Genomic DNA, 26,121 nt, shown 5'->3' with positions numbered 1-26,121 from the left:
GGCCCTCTTACCGGATGGCCATAGAGCAGTTCAAAGGGACTGAACCCTAAGGACTTATGTGGCACTTCACGGTATGCAAACAACAGGCATGGCAAGAGGACGTCCCACTTACGCCTCAGGGGCTTTTCTAGGCCCATGATCATGCCCTTCAAGGTCCGGTTGAACCTCTCAACCAGACCGTTACTGTGGGGGTGGTAAGGAGTGGTGAACTTGTAAGTCACCCCACACTCCTTCCACAGAGACTTCATATACTGGGAGATGAAGTTGGTCCCCCTGTCGCTCACCACCTCTCTGGGGAACCCCACACGGGAGCAGATCCCCATCAGTGCACGTCCCACCATGGGGGCCGTCACTGTCCTGAGCGGGATGGCTTCAGGGTACCGGGTGGCATGGTCCACCAAGACCAGGATGTACCTGTTGCCCATGGCTGTCTTGGGGTCCAGAGGCCCCACAATGTCAATGCCCACTCGCTCGAATAGGGTAATAACTGGAAAGGGCTGGAGTGGGGCTTTGATCTTCCTCCCCACTCTTCCCACTTGCCTGGCAAGTCTCACAGGTCCTACAATATGTATCTGAACTCTTGCGCATCTGTGGCCAATAAAAGTGGGTGACCAGCCTCTCAAAGGTCTTGGTCTGCCCCAGATGTCCTGCCAATGGAATGTCATGAGCCAACCCCAGTAGGAAGGCTCTGAAGCACTCGGGTACCACCAGCACACAGGCTGACCCCGGCTCAGCAGCCTTAGGCTCGCTATACAGGAGACTGTTCTCCCAATAAATCAGATGTGAACCGGACATATCACCTGCTGCCTGGGCTGCAGCCTGTTGCCGCATACCCTCAAGAGAAGGGCAAGTTCTCTGTTGCTCACAAAACTCCTCCCTGGTGGGCCCCCCTTCCTGCTGCCACTGGGTCTGCTCAGGCAGGTCCCCCAGGTCGGTACTCTGCTCCCCGGTAGGCTCCAGGGCATCCCCCTCAGGGTCTGCTCTCTCCTGGGCCGTGGGAACCAAGGGGGCTGGCTTCCCGCGCCCCCGGCCCCTTCTCTCTAAGGCAGGGACCTGGGCCATACTCTCAGGCTCCAGGTCTGTCTCAACACCCTCTCTGGCCGCCATGGACCGAGTGGTAGCACATGCCCACTCAGGCAGACCCAACATTTGTAAGTGTGCTCTCCTCTCCACCGTAGCCCATGGTGAGTTCTCTAAATCATTGCCCAACAGACAGTCCACAGGCATGGCGGGCTTCACAGCCACCTGAAGAGTTCCTGAGACCCCCCCCACTCAAAGGGAACCTGAGCCACCTCACATTGGCTCTCTGTGTTGTCTGCAGACACTACTGGGTAGAATGCATGGGGCACAACCTGCTCTTTGGACACCAACCGGGAGCTGACAGCAGTTACACTGGCTCCTGTGTACCTCAGAGCCTCCACTCTATGGCCATTGATGGTTACCCACTGCCTGTACTTTTTAGGGTTTTCAGGCAGTGCAGGCTTAGGAACCATTTCAAAGTCTCCTAGGGAGACAAGGGTCAATTCTACGGGGTCCCACCCACCTTGGGCACCCATCTCCTCCTCCCCCAGGGCTACACTACCAAGCTGGCGGGCAGTGCACGGGGTGGTGCAGGAGTATCCCTTTGGGGACACTGGGGATCAAAGTATCTGTGGCCCACCTGGCCACACTTAAAACAAGTAGGGGACCCCTTGGAACAGGCCTACCTGTTGGGGGCATTGGCTTCTTATCCTGGGGAGGCTGGGACACCACTGCCTGGTTCCCTTGGGAATTATCTTGGGGCCCTCGGTGGAACTCCCTTGGTTTACCCCTGTCCCCCCCACCTCTCTGCTGGGGACCCTGCCCACCTTTGGCGAAGTCTCCCACTGGACCCTTGCGAACCCGGGTGCTCACCCAGCGGTCTGCCTCCTCAGCAAGCTTTCTAGGGTTAGTTAGCTTGCAATCTATCAGATGCTGGCGTAGCTCAGGAAAACAATTACTAGAGAAATGCTCCCATGCAATCAAGTCATACAGTTGCTCAGAAGTTTCTACTTTGCTGCCTTTGACCCAGCGCTCCATTGCTTTGCCAAAAAAAGACACATTCAACCCACGTGGTACCCTCTAACTTCTTGCAGGTTCTAAATCTCTGCCTGTACATTTCAGGGGTCAAACCATAGCGGGTAATCAAAGCTTCCTTCATGTGGGCATAAACCATCCTACTTTCTGGGGGCATTTTTATAAACAACCGCAATGGAGCGCACACCGCTAGCCCCTCCTCCGGGTCGCCCCAAGGGAAGCTGGTACATGAAGTTCCCGAGTGGTTCACCCCAGTGGGTGCAAGTAAGTACTTGTTTGATCTCTAGACCCGATACATGTCCCGGGTTTTAAAATATCGCCCGAGACATAGCTCGGGTTTCGGGATAACTTCCCTCCTCAGTAGAGAAAATAGTTAGGGGTGGAAGAGAGGGCCGCCAAGCAACCGTCAAAGGCCTCAGTGCCCGCACAGGCACGCAGGTGCGTCGTCCAGGAGCTCGTCAGCTCAAACCTCGAGGGAGCCATTTTTATAAACAACCGCAATGGAGCACACACCGCTAGCCCCTCCTCCGGGTCGCCCCAAGGGAAGCTGGTACATGAAGTTCCCGAGTGGTTCACCCCAGTGGGTGCAAGTAAGTACTTGTTTGATCTCTAGACCCGATACATGTCCCGGGTTTTAAAATATCGCCCGAGACATGGCTCGGGTTTCGGGATAACTTCCCTCCTCAGTAGAGAAAATAGTTAGGGGTGGAAGAGAGGGCCGCCAAGCACCCGTCAAAGGCCTCAGTGCCCGCACAGGCACGCAGGTGCGTCGTCCAGGAGCTCGTGTCCAGGGATGGCTAACGCAACACATACTGTTCTTTATACATCGTGGCATAGGCGTACCCGCCGTCGCCACTACATTTACCACAGTCCTTTGGGGCAACTTGCTGGTGTGACGAGCAGTGTGCGACCAACTTCTGCATAATTTATTACGGCTCCCTTGAGCCAACGGGCTGACGAGCCTTGGATCTGCACCTGCGCGCAATGAGAGGTACTTGACCTGTTTTAATTACATTTTGGCAGTCCACACGGCACCCCTTTACACTGACCTGCTCCCTGCTGACGAGAGGCAACTACCTCGAAACACGTGTCCAGGGATGGCTAACGCAACACATACTGTTCTTTATACATCGTGGCATAGGCGTACCCGCCGTCTCCACTACATTTACCACAGTCCTTTGGGGCAACTTGCTGGTGTGACGAGCAGTGTGCGACCAACTTCTGCATAATTTATTACGGCTCCCTTGAGCCAACGGGCTGACGAGCCTTGGATCTGCACCTGCGCGCCATGAGAGGTACTTGACCTGTTTTAATTACATTTTGGCAGTCCACACGGCACCCCTTTACACTGACCTGCTCCCTGCTGACGAGAGGCAACTACCTCGAAACACGTGTCCAGGGATGGCTAACGCAACACATACTGTTCTTTATACATCGTGGCATAGGCGTACCCGCCGTCGCCACTACATTTACCACAGTCCTTTGGGGCAACTTGCTGGTGTGACGAGCAGTGTGCGACCAACTTCTGCATAATTTATTACGGCTCCCTTGAGCCAACGGGCTGACGAGCCTTGGATCTGCACCTGCGTGCCATGAGAGGTACTTGCCCTGTTTTAATTACATTTTGGCAGTCCACACGGCACCCCTTTACACTGACCTGCTCCCTGCTGACGAGAGGCAACTACCTCGAAACACGTGTCCAGGGATGGCTAACGCAACACATACTGTTCTTTATACATCGTGGCATAGGCGTACCCGCCGTCGCCACTACATTTACCACAGTCCTTTGGGGCAACTTGCTGGTGTGACGAGCAGTGTGCGACCAACTTCTACATAATTTATTACGGCTCCCTTGAGCCAACGGGCTGACGAGCCTTGGATCTGCACCTGCGCGCCATGAGAGGTACTTGACCTGTTTTAATTACATTTTGGCAGTCCACACGGCACCCCTTTACACTGACCTGCTCCCTGCTGACGAGAGGCAACTACCTCGAAACACGTGTCCAGGGATGGCTAACGCAACACATACTGTTCTTTATACATCGTGGCATAGGCGTACCCGCCGTCGCCACTACATTTACCACAGTCCTTTGGGGCAACTTGCTGGTGTGACGAGCAGTGTGCGACCAACTTCTGCATAATTTATTACGGCTCCCTTGAGCCAACGGGCTGACGAGCCTTGGATCTGCACCTGCGCGCAATGAGAGGTACTTGACCTGTTTTAATTACATTTTGGCAGTCCACACCGCACCCCTTTACACTGACCTGCTCCCTGCTGACGAGAGGCAACTACCTCGAAACACGTGTCCAGGGATCGCTAACGCAACACATACTGTTCTTTATACATCGTGGCATAGGCGTACCCGCCGTCGCCACTACATTTACCACAGTCCTTTGGGGCAACTTGCTGGTGTGACGAGCAGTGTGCGACCAACTTCTGCATAATTTATTACGGCTCCCTTGAGCCAACGGGCTGACGAGCCTTGGATCTGCACCTGCGCGCCATGAGAGGTACTTGACCTGTTTTAATTACATTTTGGCAGTCCACACGGCACCCCTTTACACTGACCTGCTCCCTGCTGACGAGAGGCAACTACCTCGAAACACGTGTCCAGGGATGGCTAACGCAACACATACTGTTCTTTATACATCGTGGCATAGGCGTACCCGCCGTCGCCACTACATTACCACAGTCCTTTGGGGCAACTTGCTGGTGTGACGAGCAGTGTGCGACCAACTTCTGCATACTTTCTGGGGGCAGGTCCAACAAGGTATCCCTACCCTCACTCACAAAGCGTCCCCACAACCCCGCTCCCCAATCCCTCTCAGGGACCCGGTGGGACACCATAGCTAATTCATAAGCGGCAAACCATTGCCCAATATCTTCACTTTTATGAAAATCCTTAATAACCTCTTTAGGTATATACACTCTACTCTCAGTATGCACTACTGGTATGCTGCCACCAGAGGGGGAGATCTCCATACTCTTTGCTTTGATCTCCAACTCCCTCAAAATTCTCTCATGTTCAAATTTAACCTTCATCATCTCAAATTCTAACTTCTTATTCTCTAGGTCTCTCTGACCATCCAATTTAAGCTTAGCCATCTCCATATTATGCCGTCTATCTCTCTCCCTGTCCTCCATCTCTTCTGGAGTCAGGCCCCTTGAGGACACACTAGTGCCCGGGCTGGAAACTGCTTTATCCCCTACCAAATCTACAATTTCTTCCTGCTGCTCTCCTGCATTCTCTCCCCCCTCCACAGGCCCTTCCATATTCCTAGGGGCATCCCTGGCTTCTAATCAGGCCTTCAGCGCCTTGTAATACTCTTCCCTTCTAGTGAGACCTGTGATAGGGACTGTGAAGCATTTGCAAAAATATTTGAGCTGCATGGCATTGTAGGTTTCTAATTTCTCTTCTTCCCAGGAGAGATCCTCAGAGGCATTGGATCTGGGCTTGCCCATTGTAGCAATAACTGGCAATAACGATCAAAAATAGAATCAAAAATCTCAAAAACGTACGTGGTTATGTTATGGTCTGCACTCACTAGTAGTATACACTATAATTACTGTATGCAATCATAAATGCAAGTCCAGATCCTCACCGCTGACCACCAATGTCAGAAATGGGGGTCTCTAGTTGGCAATTGCTGGCCACTGTCCAAGTAGGGACCCTTCTTCCTAAGTCAGAGTAAGCAGCCTACACCCTTTGACAACCCCTGCTCAACCCTGTGGTAACGTAGCACGAGCAGCTAGGCTTATCTCAGAGGCATTGTGTGAAGCATTTATGACCATACACAGTAACATAATGAGGAACACTACAAATGGACACCACTCAAGTAGTTATAAAAATAGGTATATTTATATAGACTTAATCACAAGACCAATAACAGTAAAAATCCACAATACTAGAAAAATATAGTTACTTTAAAGATGCTGCAAAAATAGTTCAAGACGCACAAAATGATGTTCAGTTCAATGCAGTGGTCTCTGCGACCCGTTTACTCACAAAGTATCTGCATTCTGTAGCAAAGCAACAAAAATGTCGCTAAGGAGTTGTAGCGATAAATTTCCTCACGCTAACCAGCGATGCGTTGAATCCTTACCGCAAGGAAGGATGATGTGCTGGGTTGCGGGCAGGAGAAAGTGACAAACTTCTTCACGCTAAGCCGGTGATGCGATAAAATCCTTGCCGCTAAGGGAGGATGATGCACCGAGCCTGTTGCGTGTGCGATCTTGCTGCGATGAAAGAAAATGGGGCTCCGCGAGGGAGCGACGATCCTGATGCGATGCGGGGAAAATGGCGAACGCTCGGCGTTCGCGCTGCGATGAGCTTGATGCGATGATTTGGGGTTAGCGAGCGCTTTGGGGCCCGCTAACAAGCAATGCGACAATCTTCGGGATAGCGGGCGTTTTCAGGCCCGCTGATGGATGATGCGATATTCTTCGGGGTTAGCGAGCGCTCGGCGACAGCAGAGCGACGATTTTTCTCACGCTCACCAGCTGCAGCGGCTCGCCAACGGGGGTTAGCGACAATTTTCAGCACTCTGTTCTCAGCAGTAGATCTAGAGGCCCTGGAACTCACAGGAGCCTCACCTGCAGATAGAAATCCTCGCTGAGAGGAAACAGGAGGCTGGTGGTGGAGTCTGATGTGCCTGAGACTCCTGCAGGAGGCTAGCTCTCTTCTAGCTCTTGGGTGATTGCTGTAGCCACAAAATAAAAGTTCCTTCAAAGTCCTTTTCCTCTTCTTCCAAGTCCAGTAGCAACCACTGCAGGCCAGTCCCAGAAACAGCACACAAGCACAAGGACAGTCCTTCTCCTGCAGATTCCTGTAGTTACACGGACAGAGGTTCTTCTTGTTGCCCAGAAGCAATACAAATTGTAGGGGTTTGGGCACAAATATTTATACCCCCACAGTCTTTGTTCTTAGTGGTCACAGGTCTCTGAACCCAGCCAGAACCAGTTCTGCCCAGCCCTGGAGCACTTTGTTTACCAGGCTGCATCCTTCCTTTCAGAAAGAGGGGGTCTGCCTTCAGACGCACAGTGGGAGGTGGAGCCAGCATTCACCTTGCCAGGCACAGCCCTATTCAAGTGCAGGAGCTACCCCTCCCCTCACTCCAAGGCAGATCTCTCTATTCAACCCAGGTCTGACTCAGCCTGCCCTGTCCCTCCAAAACCAGACAGCCAATACACATAATAGAAGAGCAAACTGGAAGGCTTAGGCAAGAAAGTACCTATACTCTAAAAGTGGTAGTTTCAAAGACAGAATATAAAAGATGTATTTTAATATTCTGAGCTCAGGCATACTAAATTCGTTTTTCTAGCATGTTCTGTGGGTCAGTTAGGACTATAGAATGTAATAGCCCAGACCTCCCATTCTGGCCTATGGAGAACAGGTAGCCTTACAGTAGTGAAAAACGAAATTGGGTGTAATTCACTACTAGGACATGCTACACCCATCAGGGTATGTCCTACCTTACACATACAATGTGGGTGCATACAATGTGGGTGCATTTCACAGCCAAGATGGCAGTTCTGGACTGCACGCAGACACTGCAGTGGCAGGTCTGAGACACACTTTACAAGCTGCTTCTGTGGGTAGCACAAACCAGTGCTGCAGGCCCACCAGCAGCATTCAGTTTACCAGCCCTGGGCACACACGGGCCACGCTACTAGGGACTAACAGGTAAACCAAATAAGCCAATTATGGATGTACCAATTCACATGTCATCTTTACAGAGGGAGCATTCGCGCTGTGGCACTGAATGGCAGTGGCACAGCGCCCAGAGCATCTATAACCAGCAAAAACAGAGGAGACACAGCGAAAAATGGAAGGGAGACTCACGCCAATGGTGCCAGGTCTAACACATAACAAATTATTTATACCATTTTGTGTACAACTGTCAATGACAGAGAAACAGCATCTTTATGTCACAAAACAGTGCCATATATTACATAACCCACATCAGATAAACATCAACACATTGAGACAATAATGAATTAATATGCACGACATAAAAGCACATAACAAACACATATAACATTCAATATATCAGTTCTGAATTTGAAAGCAACCAAAGATGTACAAGGTAAAATACCCTTACTGAGCCCCCACTCTATTGGCTTATAACCTAGCAGTGTCAAAATAGTATTTTCCTTTAGTTTGAGGCCTAACACTGGGATCAATCTATTAAATTTTTTTTCAACCAACAATTCCCTGCAAGCCTATGCTTCTCTTTAACCCCTTCAGCGCGGCGCGGATTTCCACGCCACGCTGAAGGTTCCGCGGGCGTGGCCATGATGGAACGGTTCCGTCATGCGCACAGTGCAACCGACGTGCATGACGGAACCGTTCCGTCATGCGCGTCGAACGGGTTAACATAGACACACTTCCTAGATATCAAGCTGTTGACGTGTTTCAAACCCAGCGTTTGTTTGGGGCTCTCTTCAGGACCCAGAAATGTAGGAAAATAGGTTTTAGTAATGTCTTACGATAGGATTCTTCTTGCCCATATATTTTTAAAATCTTTTTAGGTCTCGCTAAGTCAGCGCGCATGCGCTGGTCGGAGAGACATTTAGTAGGTGAGTTTTCAAAGTGCTGCTGGCTGGCGACAAGCTTGCGATCACGCGAGCATGCACGCGCGCAGCCGGCAGCTTTGCAATATGTACAGCCGCGATCACTTTCACTTTCGCACGTGCAGCCTACTTTCACTTTTCGCGCGCGCACGCACCACTCGCGTTTCTTGTTTTGCCAGCGTAGAATACAATAGAAGCCCTAAAAGGAGCAATCGTGACAATGTTTTTGCACAGGACTGATTCAACTTAAAGCACAGTTGTCGACTTCCGCGGCATGGTGATGTCAAACATCCGCGACGTGTCTGGTTAATGGCTGACCGAATGGCGACCTTCTGTTCTGGCGTTGTCCAAAACTATTCAAGAACGTGAAGTTAAGTTCTCGCGATTGCGCTTACATTTTCATGAATGAGCAGAATAAAACCGCTAGCTTGACATTGCAGCCCCCTCTGCTCTTTTTTCAAACAACTGTGAATGCCCCTAAATATCAGGTTATTACCACAAATATAATTAGTGAAGAATTGTCTGTCACCCTGTAACCCTTATGTGTATTGTATGTCGAAACAAATATTACATTTAATGTAATTCAGAATGCGTTTTGGCAACTTGTTTCAATTCCTTGGAAGATTACTAAACACACAAATTTGAGATGTCAGGCCATCGTCCCTCGTTCCTCCTGCTGAGCTGCCATCGTGTGGTGACTTCTGATTGAATGTGAGGTCGCAGACACCCATTTGAATTGCTTGTAATTAAAAATGCCATTTGAGAAATTAAACGACTTTTAGTTTTCATGAATTAGATATGTTTATTTTACAGGGGCAGTCAGTCAGCACATGGTATTAAATACCAATCCATTCCGCTTCCTACCACTAGAGGGCAGTAAGACATTTGTCATTTCTACACCGCTCAGCGAATACACTGTATTTCGCATATTAGACAATTCTGTTGTACGTGTTTAAGGACCGAATTAGAATACTCACGGAGAACCCATTTCAACAATCACCTATTATTGTGCTGACGTTGAGGATAGCTTAGGTTTCAGGATTTTACAAAGTGCGTATGCCACCATGACAATCTCGGTTAATAAAACCCTTTACACATCTGCGCTATTGGATTCACAGACTCAGATGCCGTTTGACTGCAATCTTGCTGTCTTCTGCAGCCCTCCAAGATTGTTTCAGGGACTTCCTGGTCTGGCCACAGATCGCTTTAGCAGCCCTGCCAGGTTCCCCAGGTCCATGCGTGATGTGTTCCTCCAGTCCAGGTTTTAATTTTTGAATTCGGAGACTTGGAAACTTGTTATTCGATTACAAGGAAAACAAGCATTGGCATAGCCAATAGGTCTCGCCTTTGGGACCTTCTAAGTTTTTATCCATGCAACAGTTGATGTTATTGCACCAAGGATATTGTGCTGCATACTTGTAAGGTCCCAAAAGCGAGACCTATTGGCTATGCCAATGCTTGATTTATTTGAGGCACAGAGCATTTAGATCAATCACGTCTCCTTCCAAATATTTTGGTATAGTTACTTGCACTGCAGCACGTCTGCTTTATCTCAGTAACGATTTAGATTTGTAGTGCAAGCTTAAACAGCGTTCTGTAGCTGGGAAGAAAGGTAAATTAACTTCACTCACTTTGGTTAAGTTATTTGCAGTGCAGTCCTTCAGCTTTTTTTCAGTACGGAATTTCTTTCGGTCTTGGTTTTCAAATATGTTGATTAATGTCTCTCTGTTATTTCTGCTGTTGTTCATGCTTTGACACAAACTGCCATTTTGAAAATGCCACTTTTAGAAAGTTGCCATTTTTCTGCCTGTAGCTCTTTTGTGCCCACAGCCTGTCTTGGGTCACATGGCTGAATGTAACTGAGAGACTTTGTGAATTTCTCCCAGCCAGTCACACAATAGAGGGATAAAGTGTGCCTGAATGGGCCATCTGCTGGCAGTATTGAAGGGAGGGGGGTAGAGGTGAGCACTGAATGGGGGAGAGCTCTGCCATCACACAAAGGGCCTATTGCCTCCACATTGTCACTGCAGCTGGCTTGGAACCAGGGCAGGGGAGTCAGCAAAGTTCATGGACTTCAAAGCCACTGTCTAGAAGCATCTCCCACCATCCAGAAGGATGACACCGGGGTATAAAAATAGGACCTCAGACACCAACTTTATATTTTACACTTGGCACTGCTGATGGACTATCAGAGGACTGCTTGCTGCTGTGACCTGCTGTACACTCTGAAAAACTGCCTTGCTGTACCTGGAAGGACTGTTGTGCAGCCTGGAGCCTGCCTTGAACCCTCAGAGGCCATCCCTACTATTGAGCCCTGCAGCTTCACCTGAACGTAGGACTACTAGAGTTACTTCAAGGGCTAGTTTGCTGGCCTCATGTTCAGAGTCACAGAGACACAAAAAGCTCCCGCCATCTTGAGCCCGCACCTAGACCCAGCCTGACTGAGTACTTATTGCCCAAGTGATGTCCCTCCAGTCCTAGACCCTTGGTTGTGGTACTAAAAGGTGCAAAGATAGCCAAATCCCACAACTGAGTACTTAAATATTTTTGGGACAAAAACTGCTCTGAGAACGAAGAAGAGATAGGGACCAACCTGCTTGCCTATTCGCTCCCAAGTGCATCGTCGGTCTGATTGACTTTACAGCTTCTCCCACCATGTTCTACTCTACAGCAGCAAATCCTGTTTAGCAGTCCTTCACAAAAGGGATAGCCGGCCTCTTGGAATGGTCTTCAGCTACAGCCCTCTGCCTCGTCCTGATGGAGATTTTCGACTTCCGAGGAAGAGACTAAGTCCAAACATAGACATTTTCACCGTGGCTCCGACCCAAGGCTTCTCGACGATGATGCCGCCTCAGACACCGCCTGCAGCCTTGCCCCTCTAAACTTGACCTTCTCAGAACATTTTTCTAAAAAAAATCAACGTCTGAAGGTATGCAAAAGAAACAACTGATGGACGGAATGCTGGACAAAGCAATCATTCACCCCCAGTCACAAAGATCTGGGTTAAATCCATCATACTTTTGTTCACCAGACCACCCCAGTTTGGACCCAGCCATATGGAAATCAGTCTTGACCCTGTGGAAACAGTCCAGTCCGAACTGCCAAGCCAGGTCCCCCCTGGACCGGAAACAAGCATCCTGGGACTGGTTTCAGGGCATCACCCTTCATCAGCCAGGCTAGCTTGAATCCAGTGTTGTAGTGAGCACAGGACCACGCCTGGGCATACCCTTCCCACTTATTCAAGCTATTCAAGCTAGCCTGGCCGATGAAGGGTGACATACCCCGAAACCGGTCCCAGGATGCTTGTTTCCAGTCCATGGAGGACGTGGCTTGGCAGTCCAGTCTGGACTGTTCCCATGAGACACAGGGTCAAGACAGATTTGCATATGGCTGGGTCAAAGCTGGGTTGGTGTAGTGGGCAAAAGAACAATGGATGTAACCCAGATCTCTTGATTGGGGGAGAATTTTTGAATCATTCAGCATTCCGTCCATCATTTGTTGCAGTTACACAAAGTCTGAAGGTAAGAGTTGACCGGGCCCAATCCACTTCTTGTATCCCAACCACACTCGTGGTGGGACATTTTTTTTTCTTTGACCCAGTCTCTTGAGACTAGTTAGTGGTTGGAGATTTGATCTATTTGATGCTAGTTTTTACTAAAAACGTTTAAAATGTATAACTCCGGTTCTACTGATAATTTATTAAAATGTACTTTATTTTTCTAAATTGGTGTGGGTTTTTCATTGTGTTGCGATTTCACTGTATTACTGTTTGTGTGCACCATAAATACTTTGCACATTGCCTCTAAGTGAAGACTGTGATTTTTGTGTTAAGCTACCCAGGGTTAAGCACAAGCTAATTTTGTGCTTTTTGTGGTTCACTCTGCAAGGGATTGTGTCTTTTGCTTGACCAGGGCTCACACCCCAGTCAGCCAACAACCCAATTTCTCACACTAGCCAACTTGATACAATGTTGCAGTCTAGCTAGCACCTCTGCTGTTTGGTAATGAATACATTAGCAAGCTGAGATTCCATAAACCTTACTGAAAACATGAAAGCAGTTTCCCTAACACAAACAGTAGGAAAAGGGTCCAGTGCTACTTTTCCATGGCTCTATACAAATATCAATACAAAATAATACAACTGCCCTACTATTAAACAATAATTTAGTGCTTGAGGTAGTAACTGACCCGCAGAAGGGTCTTATTGAGCAAAATTATATTAATTGGCAAAAAAGTCTTTATGTAAACAAGGACATTGTTTTTCAAAGGCATAGCTCGAACTGGATATGTGGTTTATTGGGTGTACATATTGACGTTATACAGTGCCTAAGTTCCAAATCATCTACTTCCTGGAGTAAACCTGGATCCCTCAATTCACTAGCCCTTGGAATTGGAGTTGTTAGAGTCAGACTGTCACGGAGTCAATCGAGGCGTGGGTAAAGTCAGAAGCAGTGCAAAGTGTTAGAAGTGTAATTGAACCCACCTCTTCTTTTTTCGTGAAGGTGGCATGGATTAAAGGCGTGTGGTTGGTAGCAGCCAGATATTAGCAAGGATCTCAAAGTACAAAAGGGCGACTGGGTACAGAATCAGGTAAGACCGGTGTTCTACTATGATCCTTCTTGCACATATCCCTGACTGAACAGTTTGTAATATGTGACTAACGACATTACTCTTAAATTTTAGTTTCTAACGCAAACACATTTTGACACTGTGTAATTATACAAGGTAGCCGTGCTAATGTAGTATTCAGTACTCTTCTTAAACATAGATGCTGAAAAAGAAAGAAAACTGGGTGGTGTGCTCGAAATTTATCTCGCAGCCAGGCACCATGAGAGCCGTCTGAAATCAACATATAAAAGTTTGAAAAAAGAGGATACATCGTTGAAGGTAACTGTGTCCTCTACACTGCAAGCCGAAAACATCAGATTTGTGATATTAAATATTTCTCAATGGACACTTATTTCAAATCATCAATTTTGTGTGGGCCAGAATACTTTAGTCTAGACCAGTTCTTAATTTGTCATTGAATAAAGTGTTGAGCCCAAAGTTTTGTGCAAGAGCCCGCAGCCGTCGGTATTCAAGGTCATGGTGCAGAATACCAAGGATTCGTAGTCCTGATTCCACCCCATGCCTCTTCAGTCCAACACGGGACGCTCCCCTGTGTCTTCATCTCCCTCTTGCAGGTCTTTCCATCCTTAATTTCTCCTTATGTCACTGTTTTCTCTTTCTCCTTCTTTCGCTAACGTTGTGTGTTTCTCTCTCTTGCTTTGGATGGTAAAGAACAAGTTACTTACCTTCGGTAACGTTTTTTCTGGTGGATACAGTATCTGCCTGTGGATTCCTCACCTTGTGAATATCCCCTGCGCCAGCAACATTCGGAAATTTTTCGTAGCTCTCCACGCCGACAAGGACGACGTCACAATAGCATGGCTCCGCACGCAGCTCCGCTGACGTCACAGGAGCCATAAGAGAGCCTCGTCTGCGTGATGACGTCAGTTCCGCTGTTGTTTTCCGTGCCTTTGAGGCACACGGACGGACCAACAACAATATATATATATATATATATATATATATATATATATATATATATATATATATATATATATATATATACAGTATACACAGTACATAATATTCAAACAAACGCACACAGTGTGAAGTCAATGCAGGAAAGAAAAAGAAATAACACACTTCCTTTGACAGTACCAGATAGATTTTATCACATTATCACTATTGTAGGTATACAAGGGTGGACAACAGGGAGGCGGGTGGGTCAGTCAGGAAATTCACAGGCAGCTACTGTATCCATCAGAAAAAGCGTTACAGAAGGTAAGTAACTTGTTCTTCTGATGGATAAATCTGCCTGTGGTTTCCTCACCTTGTGAATAGAGTCCCACAGCAGTCCCCACTCCCGGAGGAGGGTGTCCACCCTTCTATACCAAAAAGTCCTGAAGGACGGAACGTGCAAAGTGTCCGTCCCCCCTCACCTCAGAATCTAAGCAGTAATGCTTCGCGAAAGTGTGGAGGGAAGCCCAAGTTGCCACTCTACACATGTTCTCCACAGGAACACCTCTAGATAAGGCAGATGTAGAATACTTTGGCCGGGTAGAGTGAGCCCTTATACCCTCTGGAGGTTCCTTACCTGCCAAAGAGTAACAGATCTTGATGCACAAGATAATCCATCTGGAAAGAGTGCGCTTGTGCACCGCTCTGCCTTTCCTGCAGCCAATGAAGCCCACGAAGAGCAGGTCATCCACTCGAAAGTCTTTAGTTCTATCGAGGTAAAAACCCACCGCCCTTTTAGGGTCCAAGCGGTGAATCCGCTCCTCCTCCTTGGAAGGGTGAGGGGAGGATAGAAGGTAGGAAGGGTAATGGACTGCCCCAGATGAAAAGGAGTTACCACCTTAGGCAGAAAAGCAGTCCTGGTCCTGAGTACCATTCTTTCAGCATGAATGGTCAAGAACGGGGGTTTCTAACTCAGAGCTTGAAGCTCACTTACCCTCCTAGCCGAGGTAATGGCAATGAGAAAAACTGTTTTAAAAGACAATAGCCTTAAGGGACACGTGTGCAAGGGCTCAAAGGGAGAACCCATCAAGTGAGTTAAGACAAGATTTAAGTCCCATTGAGGCACAATAAATGGAGTGGGCGGAAATTTGTTGGTAAGGCCCTTAATGAACCGTAACACAATAGGTGATTTAAACAAGGACGCCTGATCCGGCAAGCAAAGGAATGCTGACAAAGCTGATAAATAACCCTTCACAGTAGCTACAGCAAAACCTTGCTGAGCTAGAGAGAGAGCAAACTGAAGGATGTTGGATAAACAAGCCCTCAAAGGGTCAATAGACTTCTCCCCACACCAATGGACAAATTTGGACCACCTATAGGAATAGACAGACTTGGTGGAGAGACGCCTGACAGACAAAATCACGTCCACCACGTCAGGCGGGAGAGAAAAATAATTTAGGTCGCCCTGTTCAATCTCTGAGCATTAAGGTGTAAGCTCTGGAGGTGGGGGTGTAGAACCTGCCCCATGGACTGCGAGAGGAGGTCTGCCCTGAGACGGAGCAGAGGGCACGAGGAGAGGTGGAGACAGGGCCGGACTGGCCATAGCGGGCACCGGGCAATCTCCCGGTGCGCCGCACAGATGGGGGCCGGTTTTGGTTACAGGGCCGCTTTTTTGCAAAATCGGCCCTGTAACAAAATCGGACAAAAACCTGCCCTGGCAAAAAGCTCGGCGGCACCCCCCCCCCCCCCCCCTCCTATCCCCTCTTTGCTAGGGCCGGTTGTGGTTCCCAGTCCGGCCCTGGGTGGAGAAGATCTGTATACCACACCCTTCTTGACCAAACCGAGGCGATCAATATGACTTGGGCCCGATCTTGGCGAATCTTCCGCAGAACCCGAGGAATCAAGGGTATGGGAGCAAACGCGTAAAGGAGATGTGAGATCCATCTCAACTGAAACGCGTCCCCCAAAGCTCCCTGCAACAGATACTGTAGACTGCAGACTGACAGACAGTGAGCGTCCTCGTGAGTGGCAAACAGGTCCACCCGAGGAGTTCCCCACGTCCGAAAGACGTGACGAACCACCTCCGGAAGGAGCCTCCACTCGTGGTCGGCAGAAAGCTGCAGACAGAGACTGTCTGCACGCACGTTCAGAACTCCGGCCAGATTTGCCATCAGACAAATCTGATGATCCTGAACACAGGACCAGAGACGCAGAGCTTCTCTGCAGAGACAATGCAACCCCACTCCTCCCTGCTTGTTGACATACCACATCGCGGTAGTGTTGTCCGTCAAGACTTGAACCGACTGACCGCGAAGGGAAGGGAGGAAGGTCTTGAGTGCCAAACGTATTGCCCGCAACTCCAAAAGGTTGATGTGAAGCAACCTTTCCTCTGGAGACCAAAGACCCTTGATCTCCAGATGCCCAAGATGCGCACCCCACCCTACAGTGGATGCATCCGTTATCACTGTGGCCACCGATGGAGGTAGATGGAAGGGCTTTCCTTGAGACAGATTGCCCTCCATGCTCCACCAAGACAGATCCACTGCAGCTTCTCTGGAGATCCTCACAGACTCCCTGAGATCTCTGTTGTGCTGATACCACTGCCTGCGGAGGCACCACTGGAGCGCCCTCATGTGCCAGCGTGCATGGTTGACCAACAGAATACAGGAAGCAAACAGACCGAACAGACGAATGACCTTCAGGACTGGAACGACCGCTCCATTGTAAAACAAGGGAATCATTTCCTGTATGTCGAGAATCCTTTGTGGAGGTGGGAATGCTCGACACACAGTAGTGTCCAGTACCGCCCCTATGAACAGTTTGCGCTGAGAGGGCACCAGGTGAGATTTGGGCACGTTTATCGAGAAACCCAGTTTGTGCAACAGCTGAGTTGTAACCTGCGAATGATGAAGCACCTTCTCTGGCGACTCCGCTTTGATCAGCCAGTTCTCCAGATAGGGGAAAACTGGAATCCCCGACCTTCTGAGATGGGCTGCCACCACTCCCATCACCTTGGTGAAGACTCGAGATGCAGTAGTAAGACCAAATGGGAGAACAGCAAACTGATAATGTTGCGACCTTACCGTAAAACGGAGATACTTCCTGTGCGACTCCAGGATCGGAATATGAAAATACGCATCCTGCAAGTCGATTGACACCATCCAGTCCTCCTGTTGCAGTGCTTGAAGAACCTACGCAAGGGTGAGCATCTTGAACTTCTCCTGCTTCAGAAAAAGGTTCAAGATCCTGAGATCCAGGATTGGACGTAGCCTGCCACCCTTCTTGGGTATCAGGAAATACCGGGAGTAGCATCCCTGACCCCTTTCCCACTCTGGAACCACCTCTATCGCACCTTTTTTCAGTAATGTTAGGACTTCCTCCAGCAGGAGAAGAAGGTGGTCCTCCGAGCAAGCACCTTGGCAAGGAGGGTAATTTGATGGGAATTCTCGAAAGGGAAGAGCATACCCATTTTCCACAAGATTTAGAACCCAAAGGTCTGTAGTGAGTGATTCCAAATCTTGCAGAAAATGGGTAAGCCGACCCCCCAAAGGACCAACATGATCCAAAATGGTGGATCTAGGACTGCTTTGCTGTGGCAAGAGAGAGGGAGGTAGAGGAGGAGGAGGAGGGCTGACGACCTCGTGGACGACCTCTGTTGTTGCCCCTGTAGGTCTTATACAGGGTATTTTGCTGCTGCTGCTGAGGCTGCCTGTAGGTCCGAAATGACGACCTCCCAAAACCTCTGCACCTTCTGTAAGAGGAACCTCTAGGCTGCGCCTGCAGGCCCAGAGACTTAACTGTGGCTTTGCTGTCCTTGAACCTTTCCAAGGCTGCATCTGCTTTCTTTCCAAACAGTCCAGAACCATCAAAGGGTAGGTCTAGAAGTGTTACCTGCACATCTGGAGAGAACTCAGATGACTTAAGCCAAACACTACTTCTCGTGGCAACCGAGGAGCCCATGATCCTGGCAACAGAGTCCGCAGTGTCCAAACCACTCTGAATAACTTGATGTGCAGCTGCTTGAGTGTCCGACAAGACCTCACTAAAATTCTGCCTCTCCTCCTCAGACAATTTATGAGCCATCTGTTTTGCAGAGTCCATTAGGGGTGGATGTAATGGCCCAAAAGACAGGTGGCATTTGTGGACTTCAAGGCCATACTTGCAGAGGAGAACACCTTCTTGGCTGACTGGTCAAGCTTTTTTGACTCTCTATCACCAGGAACTTGAGGAAATGCTCCAGAAGACTTCTTCGAACAGGCAGCTTGAACCACCAGGCTCTCAGGAGAAGGATGGGATGTTAGGAAGTCCGGATCTCCTGGTGCCGCCCTGTACCTCCTAGCAACAGATTTTGACACTGCTGGAGCCAAAAAGGGCTTACGCCAAACCTCCATAACTGGCTCAGTGATGGCATCATTGAAAGGAAGCAAAGGTTCTACTACAGTGGAGGGAGAATGAAGAACCTCCATAAAGATATTGGACTTAAATTCAGCCGTTGGGAGCTGCAAGTCTAAGAGCTCCGCTGCCTTCCTTATAACTGTGTGGTAAGGAACCATATCCTTAGAGGGAGCATCTGAAGGAGAAGAAAGCTCCCATTCTGGGGACATATCAAGGCCACTTGCCTCCCTTAATTCTTCAAATAAGTCATCTGACTCTTGAATTTCACCTTCCTCCATTTCTTCTGCCAGATACCTCTGCTCTTCCAAAATCCTCTGCGCCTCCCGCCTGGATCTTAACTTTGAAACCGGCGTCGGCGGTGCCACACACGACTCCGACGGAGCCGGCGTCGAACACGGATCCGGAGGCACAGCCTGAACCGAACGAGGTCGAGCCGGAGATGAAGGGAACGGCGTTGACATCCTCGGTGCCGGGAAATGCCAGGACTGAGTCGCTGGAAGGAATGGCATAAAGGGAGCCTGAGCATAGGCCTGAGGAACCCCGATGGTAAGGTCATTGGACCCATGGGACCCGAAGGTGCTCCAGAGGGGTACATTGCTCTTGTAAAGACACCATACATGGCATTCAAGTAATGCGATGGGTCTTGACCCGGGCCAGGGAAAGGTGGGTAAAGGCCCGATAAAGGCTCAGGCTGAGGCATTCCCGGACTCGGGCCAATCGGCGCCGACGGTGGAGCCAATGGAGTCGATGACTCATCAGATACCGGAGCCTCTTCCACCGGAGCCGGAGAATGCGTCCGAGATGGAGCCGGAGATGGAGCCGGAGATGGAGAACGCTCCGGAGAAGCTGCAGGCATAGCCGGACGAACAGGTGAAGCCGGATTCGAAACCGAAGGAGAAGGAGAAACATAGTCCTTACGACGCCGAGGAACTTGAGAAGTCGATTTCGGAGCCGTCTCCTTATCTGAATGGCGTTGAGAGCTGTGCCTCTTCTTCTTATGCTTCTTTGATTTTGAAGCATGACCCAACGTCGACGTTGAACCCGACCTCGATCGCCTTCGACCTCTCTTCTCCTTCCTCATCTTCGCCATAAACAGCTTGGCCTCTCTCTCCTTTAAAGCCTTCGGGTTCATCTTACGGCAGCAAGACACAATTTTCGTGAGGATCCGTGATGGACATATGTCCTCCGCACTCTCTACAGGGCTGGAACTCTGACTTCCTCGACGACATCTTCAGGAAAGATACAAAAGAAGACCAGAAACACAATCCAGAAATACAACGTAACTAGACAAGCTACGGAGAGTCCCAGAAAACCGTTAGCGTCGACGGCGCGGAAAAAAGGGAACTGACGTCATCATGTCGACGAGGCTCTCTTATGGCTCCAGTGACGTCAGCGGAGCTACGTGCGGAGCCATGCTATTGTGACGTCGTCCTCGTCGGTGTGGAGAGCTACGAAAAATTTCCAAATGTTGCTGGCGCAGGAGATATTCGCAAGGTGAGGAATCCACTGGCAGATGTATCCATCAGAAAATTAGTGTGGATCCCCAAAATGAGTGCCGGTGGGCCCCACTTGCGACCACCAGCTCAAAATAAAGACTGGGCTAGATGTGACTAACAAAAGCAGACCTAAGAAATGCTAAACCGGTTTTAACAGGTTCAATTAATCAGACACTAAAAGGCTAATGAAAACTGCATTTCCAGTTTTATATTGTTACTAAAAGCCACATGTGGTATAATGGCCATATCACTGCCATTAACGACCACTGGTAATCTTAACTGCATGCCAGTTAGAATCAAGTGCACCTCAAGTCGTGCTCTGTATCATGGATGGCACCATGAAATCACATGGTTAAGATGAATTTGAAAGGAGTGAGAAAAAGCACACTAGAAGATAACTATCACAGCAGGCTAATTCTACACGGATGCTACTGAATAATACACAAATGTTGTGTTCAGAAAATACATTATCTAACAAGTTATTCACGGATCTAAAAAAAGGAAAATTGTTAATGTTGTAGGTTTGCTTTACCTCCAGTGTGGTATCTGCAACTACATCCATAAGCGAAGTCCAGTTTTTGACAGTTCCAACAAATGTTGACTCTGCAAGGAGTAAAGGGACAGTACGATGTCCTAGACCACATTCCATAGTGATTTGGATGGATTTCACATCAATGTCAAAGCTTTCAATTTTCTTTGTGCTTTCTGAGTCTGTGTAAGTTTCTTTCACTTCATGGGCTACATCAACCCCTAAAAACCAATAGTGACAACTGTCAATTGTTTTCACATCCCAGAGGTTATTGGCTTCGCTAGGCATGTCTTTGGATTCATCTTCTTTTGCCTTTGGCTTTAAGGCCGCCATGATTGTCAGCACCGTGTTCAGGATTATAGGAGATATCTAAAACAAACAGAAAATAAATATAAAAAAGGTCATAGGTCATTCTTGCTTTTTGCAATAATATTGAAGCAATGTAATTGTGGGGGGCAGAGGGGTTACTTTTTCAGCTGAACTGCTGCAATAATTTACTCTGTATTCCTCTTTCACACCACTAAGGTACATCATACAAAAAACATAGCACCCGAGATCTGAAGACTATTTGACAAATGGAGAAGGATGCAAATAAATGCCAGAGGATGATATTTAGTAAATAAAGTTGGTGAGCAAGTTTAATGTACATACTCACTTTCTCTGTGAAGGCTGTTATGTATTTTAATATACTATTTTTGTAGAGTACTTAAAACACAGGATGGTTTGAAACCTTAAGCTGGGAGCCATGTTACAAGTATTTTAAACTTAGTTAAGCTGATTGGTTTGTTAATGTCATTCACGTTTACATATTTATTGGTAATGGGTGTTTTAATGACAATTTCTGAATTTCTAAATATTTCAGAAAGAGGTTCATTGGAAGAATTTGCCAAAAATGCATCTGCAGCTCGGATCCAATAAGAGCTAGGCCTCCTAAACTACAAAATGCTAAGCAGAGGTGCTTATTTAAAAATGTGCAATACATTAAGGCAGGCCAGAGCTGGTTCCCTTAAGTCTTTGCTATGGTTAGATATTAGCTGCAGCAATCCTGGCGGGTCACACAGTCGGTTCTCTCACGAATGCGTGCAGCAATTATGAGCAAGTGACCTCTGAAACCTTAACCTAAGTAACGCAGCTTTTAAAACAAGTATCAAGAAGCGCACCGAATTATGTTCCCACTCTTCTGACAAGGCGACCCTTGCCAAACGCAAGCACTCATGGGTAGTAATCAATTATTATCAGTTGGCCTCTCTTCCATCATAACTAGCTTGTACATATGCATTGTATTTAAAACAGAGGTTCATGGCACTTAGACTGGGGAAGTGGCACTTTTTGAAATATCTACCCCTTTGGCGGCACCCATCTGACAAGCTTATGTGCAGGGGTTGCAGGTAATCGGTCCAGTCTCTGGAGCATGTTGTATGTCTCTGCCCAGCATTGTTGTCCTTGCGTGGATCTAAACTGAGGCCTGAGTGGACAGATTGGAAGTTCAGTCTTGTAGGCAGGGTATCATCACAGTATTGAACCCAGAGAACACAGCTATAAATATCAGCTTTACACTTTTCGTCCATCTTACATATTGCAAGCTTAACCACAAATCTAAAGTCCTGTGTCAAATCTAGGAAACAAACACAGGAGGTCATAACAATGGTACACCTTTGAAGCTGCTTTCCATTAAAACCGGTGTACCCTGGCCCAGCCTTACAACATGGAACCTGAATCCATCTTTTATATAGACGCCTGTGCTCCGCCGAGAACAGCAGAATCTTGTTAAAGGGCCTGTGTGAATTTTTAAGTTGTGCGGCTCAGGAAAGGAAGTGGCACCAATGATTTGTTATTGACTATAGATTGTTGTAACTCTAAATTTGGGAGACCATAACACGGATCAAGTTAAACTCGACTTAGAGAACTCATTCAGCAAACTATGGCTGAGGTGTCGGATAATACATCTCTAAGCCCGTCAGCTGCTTAAGACTCCCCGACTCCTCATTGGCCCATGAACATGTTTTTTCCCCTTTTGCGCTACGTTGCACTTTCTCCAGCTTGGTGGCCCATCTGTTGTTTTTAGAAGTGACTGCTATTTTTATTAACTGTATTTATTGATACTATGCCACCAACTGGTTGTACTTAACCGAAGGTTACCCTGTCCTACACGAGAACCTTTATATTAATAATGTTTCTGTCGGGGGGGAGGAGCCTAGCGCGCAACCAAGATGGCTGCGTAGGTGCGAGGCTCCCGAGGACCTCCGCAACCTCCTACGTTTATCCTGTCTTCATCCTGAATCGGTTGAGGGGGCTGTGTCGGTGAGCCTGAGCCGAGGTGGTACCCGTTTTCCGTTTTCGAATCTGACCCCGGGTGCCGGAGTGAGCACCGACTGAAGTTTGCGGCCTACTTCTCTCCTGACCCCGGATTCGAGTTTGGGGGCGACCCAGTGGCGAAGTGAACAACAACGGCGGGCTGGGCCTGGCGAGTGACGTACCCCACACTTTCACTTTCGCTTTTGAGTCCCCTTGCCATTATCGCAAGTGGGATCACGGCGCTTCTTTGTGTTGGGGTGGCCTCGCTGGGAGACCCTGCCTGCCTGCCTGCGGTGGCCCGCTCCGCCGTCCTGGGGTGGCCCCCGGGGCTCTCGGCCTTGATTGCCTGCTCTCCACTGCGTGGCTGGTGCGGGTGCGAGACACACGACGATGGCCACGAAGCAGGATGGGGATCGGTTGAAGGCCAAGTCGACCCGGCGTGGCACCGCACATCAGGCCAACATCATGGACCGCTACACCCTCCCGAAGGGGTCTCCTGGCGGATCGCACAAGTCCTCCGAGTGCCCCCCGGATGCCCCGGATTTGCCTACGGATCTGACTTTGCAAGACGTCATGGGCGCCATTGCTGAGATGAAGGCCTCAGTGGGCCAGCAATTCGACACTTTGGCACACAAACTCGACGCGGTCCTCATTGATGTCAACCTTGTGAGAGCTGATCTCTCTAAGACGAATGACCGGGTCGACTCCTTGGCCCACACCGCGTCGGGCCTCACGACTGAGGTAGCGGCCCTTCAAACGGAGGTGCACCGGCTCCGTCAGGCAAGTGCGCTCATGGATCGGCGCCTGGAGGACTCCGAGAGCCGGGCCCGGAGGAATAATATCCGTATCATCGGAGTACCCGAGGGAAGGGAGGAGTCGGCGGCGGATCTCTTTGTGGAGGACCTGATCACTACCCATCTCCAGCCTCGAGGACTGAGTAAATTCTTTGCTGTGGAGAGGGCACATAGAGTTCCCGGAGGCAGGCCGAAGGTCGGAGCCCCTCCGCGGCCTCTTATTGCCCGTATTTTCAACGTTCGGGACAGGGATGCGATTTTGCAAGCTTCCAGACTGCAAAGGCCGATTAAGCTGGAGAACATGGAGGTGAACTTTTATCCTGATTTCACGCAGGCGGTCCAGAAGCAGAGACTGAGTTTCCTGGGCGTCAAGCGGCGGCTTCGAGGCATGAACTTAAAATACGCCATGCTCTTCCCGGCCAGGCTGCGGGTGGAGGCGGATGGTCGCACTCACTTTTTTGACCGTCCTGAAACGGCCGGGGGCTGGCTGGACACTTTGTCTGGGGGTCATGGTCGGGATGGGGGGGGGCGACGTGAGGAGAGTGCCCACCGGACCGGGTCTGAGGTACTGATACGGGGGCTCACTCCGGATGATGCCACTTTCGGCCAAGCTTAGGGTCTTTTGTCTGTTGTGTCTTGTCTCCCCTCCATTGGAGGTGGTGCTGGGTCTCGAGGGGGTTCTCCTTCCTCCTCTAGGGGGTCTTAGTAGTTTAAATTACATAGGGGCGACAGGCACACTGCAAGTTGGTGGGGCTGTTTGGGCTCATGCAGGGGTGCAGGGAGGGGGGAGTTTTGTTGGGGCTGTTGGGTTGGGGTTGGGTATTGTTTATTTGTACCACAAGGCAAAAGTATTGTTGTGCTATTTCTAAAGTGCTCTCTGGGGGGCGATTGATCGATTTCGGCTATGATGGGGGGTAGGGGACTGAGTCTTTTGTCCTGGAATGTTAATGGACTGGGGGACAGGATAAAACGGGGGGTGGTCCTGCAGTTCCTAAAACGAATTTCACCCGATATAGTCTTTCTGCAGGAAACACACCTCATTGGAAACTCCTTTCGTGCCATGAACAGACGGGGCTATCGCCTTATGGCCCACTCGGGCTTCACGTCTGGTTCGAGGGGTGTGGGCATTATGGCTAAGACCTCGCTCCCGTTGGAAGTTGATGAGGTGCTCCATGATGACAGGGGACGATACACGGTTCTGGTGGGTAGATTGGAGGGTAGAGTGATTGTTTTCGTCTCTGTTTATGTCCTGCCAGGGTTGCAAACGACTACTTTTGCGGATCTGGGGCGCCTCCTCCTGGGCCTTCCGGAGGGGATTCTAGTGGTCGGGGGGGATTTTAACGCTGTGGTTTCCGGGACTGAGGATCGTCACCCTCCTAGGGATCTCCCCTGTGCCCAAGCGTGGTTGTCCGGCCTCTTGGATACCTTGGGGCTGGTGGATTGTTGGTGGTTGAAACACCCTACGCAGATACAGTACACCTTTCATTCCGGGGCTCATGGCAGTCTTTCGAGGCTTGATTATGTCCTATTGCCAGCGGCACAGGCGGGGAGGGTTGGGGAGGTACGATATTTGGCGCGGGGTATTTCAGACCACTCCCCGCTCCTGTTGCACTTCGACATTGTCCCGAGGGGGAGGGGAGGGTGGTCCCGATTAATCCCTGGTACCTGCGTGACCCCACAATTCGCGCAGATTTGGTTAAATCTCTTAAGCGATATTTTGAAGACAATGTGGGGTCTGTGTCGTCTGCGGTTTCTCTGTGGGAGGCGTTTAAGACGGTACTCTGGGGGGAGGCCCTATCCCTTATTTCCCATTCCCGGAGGCGCGAGCGGGAGGAGGTGACCCGTATTGAAACTGAGATAACTGAGTTGGAGGGTGATTTGGAGTGTGGGGTGACGGATGACAAATTGCATGCTCTCCGACTCAAGCAGGCGGACTACAAGGCCCTCGTCACGGAGGCAGCCAGGGGCCTCAGTAGAGAGCAACAGGGGAGACTGTATGATGTGGGTGATAAGGCTGGTAAACGGATTGCGTGGCTGGATAAAAAGGAGAGAGCGAGTCGAGTTGTCCCGTCGATTGAGAAATTGGATGGTGTGTGTGTCACTGAACCAGGAGAAATTGTTGATTGCTTTGCAGAATATTTCCGTGGGGTGTACTCCCCGGTATCTTCCCGCTCGGAAGAGGATTCCCATGCCCTACTTAAAGACATTGCGCTGCCTTCCCTTTCGGAGGAGGATAAAGTGTTGTTGGACGCGACCCCAACATCTGAGGAGATTGCCCTCGCCATACGTTCGGTCGCCTCCGGCAAGGCCATGGGTCCTAATGGCCTTCCCATCGAATTGTACAAACTACGACCAGATACGCTGGCGCTGCATCTCCGTGCTATGTTCCTCGCGGCCCGCTCGGCGGGTTCCCTCCCGCTGGACCAGCGTCTGGCCACTATCGTGGTTATTCATAAGGAGGGGAGGCCGCGGGATCGGG

The 26,121-nt window shown here is 49.4% G+C and overlaps 1 protein-coding gene across 1 annotated transcript in view; it reads right to left on the bottom strand.

The window, feature by feature from the left end:
• The window catches only part of VPS13C (vacuolar protein sorting 13 homolog C), a 2,873,871-nt gene that overhangs the window by 1,255,170 nt on the left and 1,592,580 nt on the right, over positions 1-26,121 (bottom strand). Inside the window, exon 52 of the mRNA XM_085648297.1 lies at positions 20,557-20,922. Within this exon, the coding sequence (XP_085504423.1) occupies positions 20,557-20,922 (366 nt within the window). The remainder of the gene's footprint in view (positions 1-20,556; positions 20,923-26,121) is intronic.

Source organism: Triturus cristatus, chromosome 3_2, assembly GCF_964204655.1.
Source record: "Triturus cristatus chromosome 3_2, aTriCri1.1, whole genome shotgun sequence".
Classification (NCBI taxonomy): Eukaryota; Metazoa; Chordata; class Amphibia; order Caudata; family Salamandridae; genus Triturus; species Triturus cristatus.
This window is presented reverse-complemented; position numbering and strand designations above follow the sequence as displayed.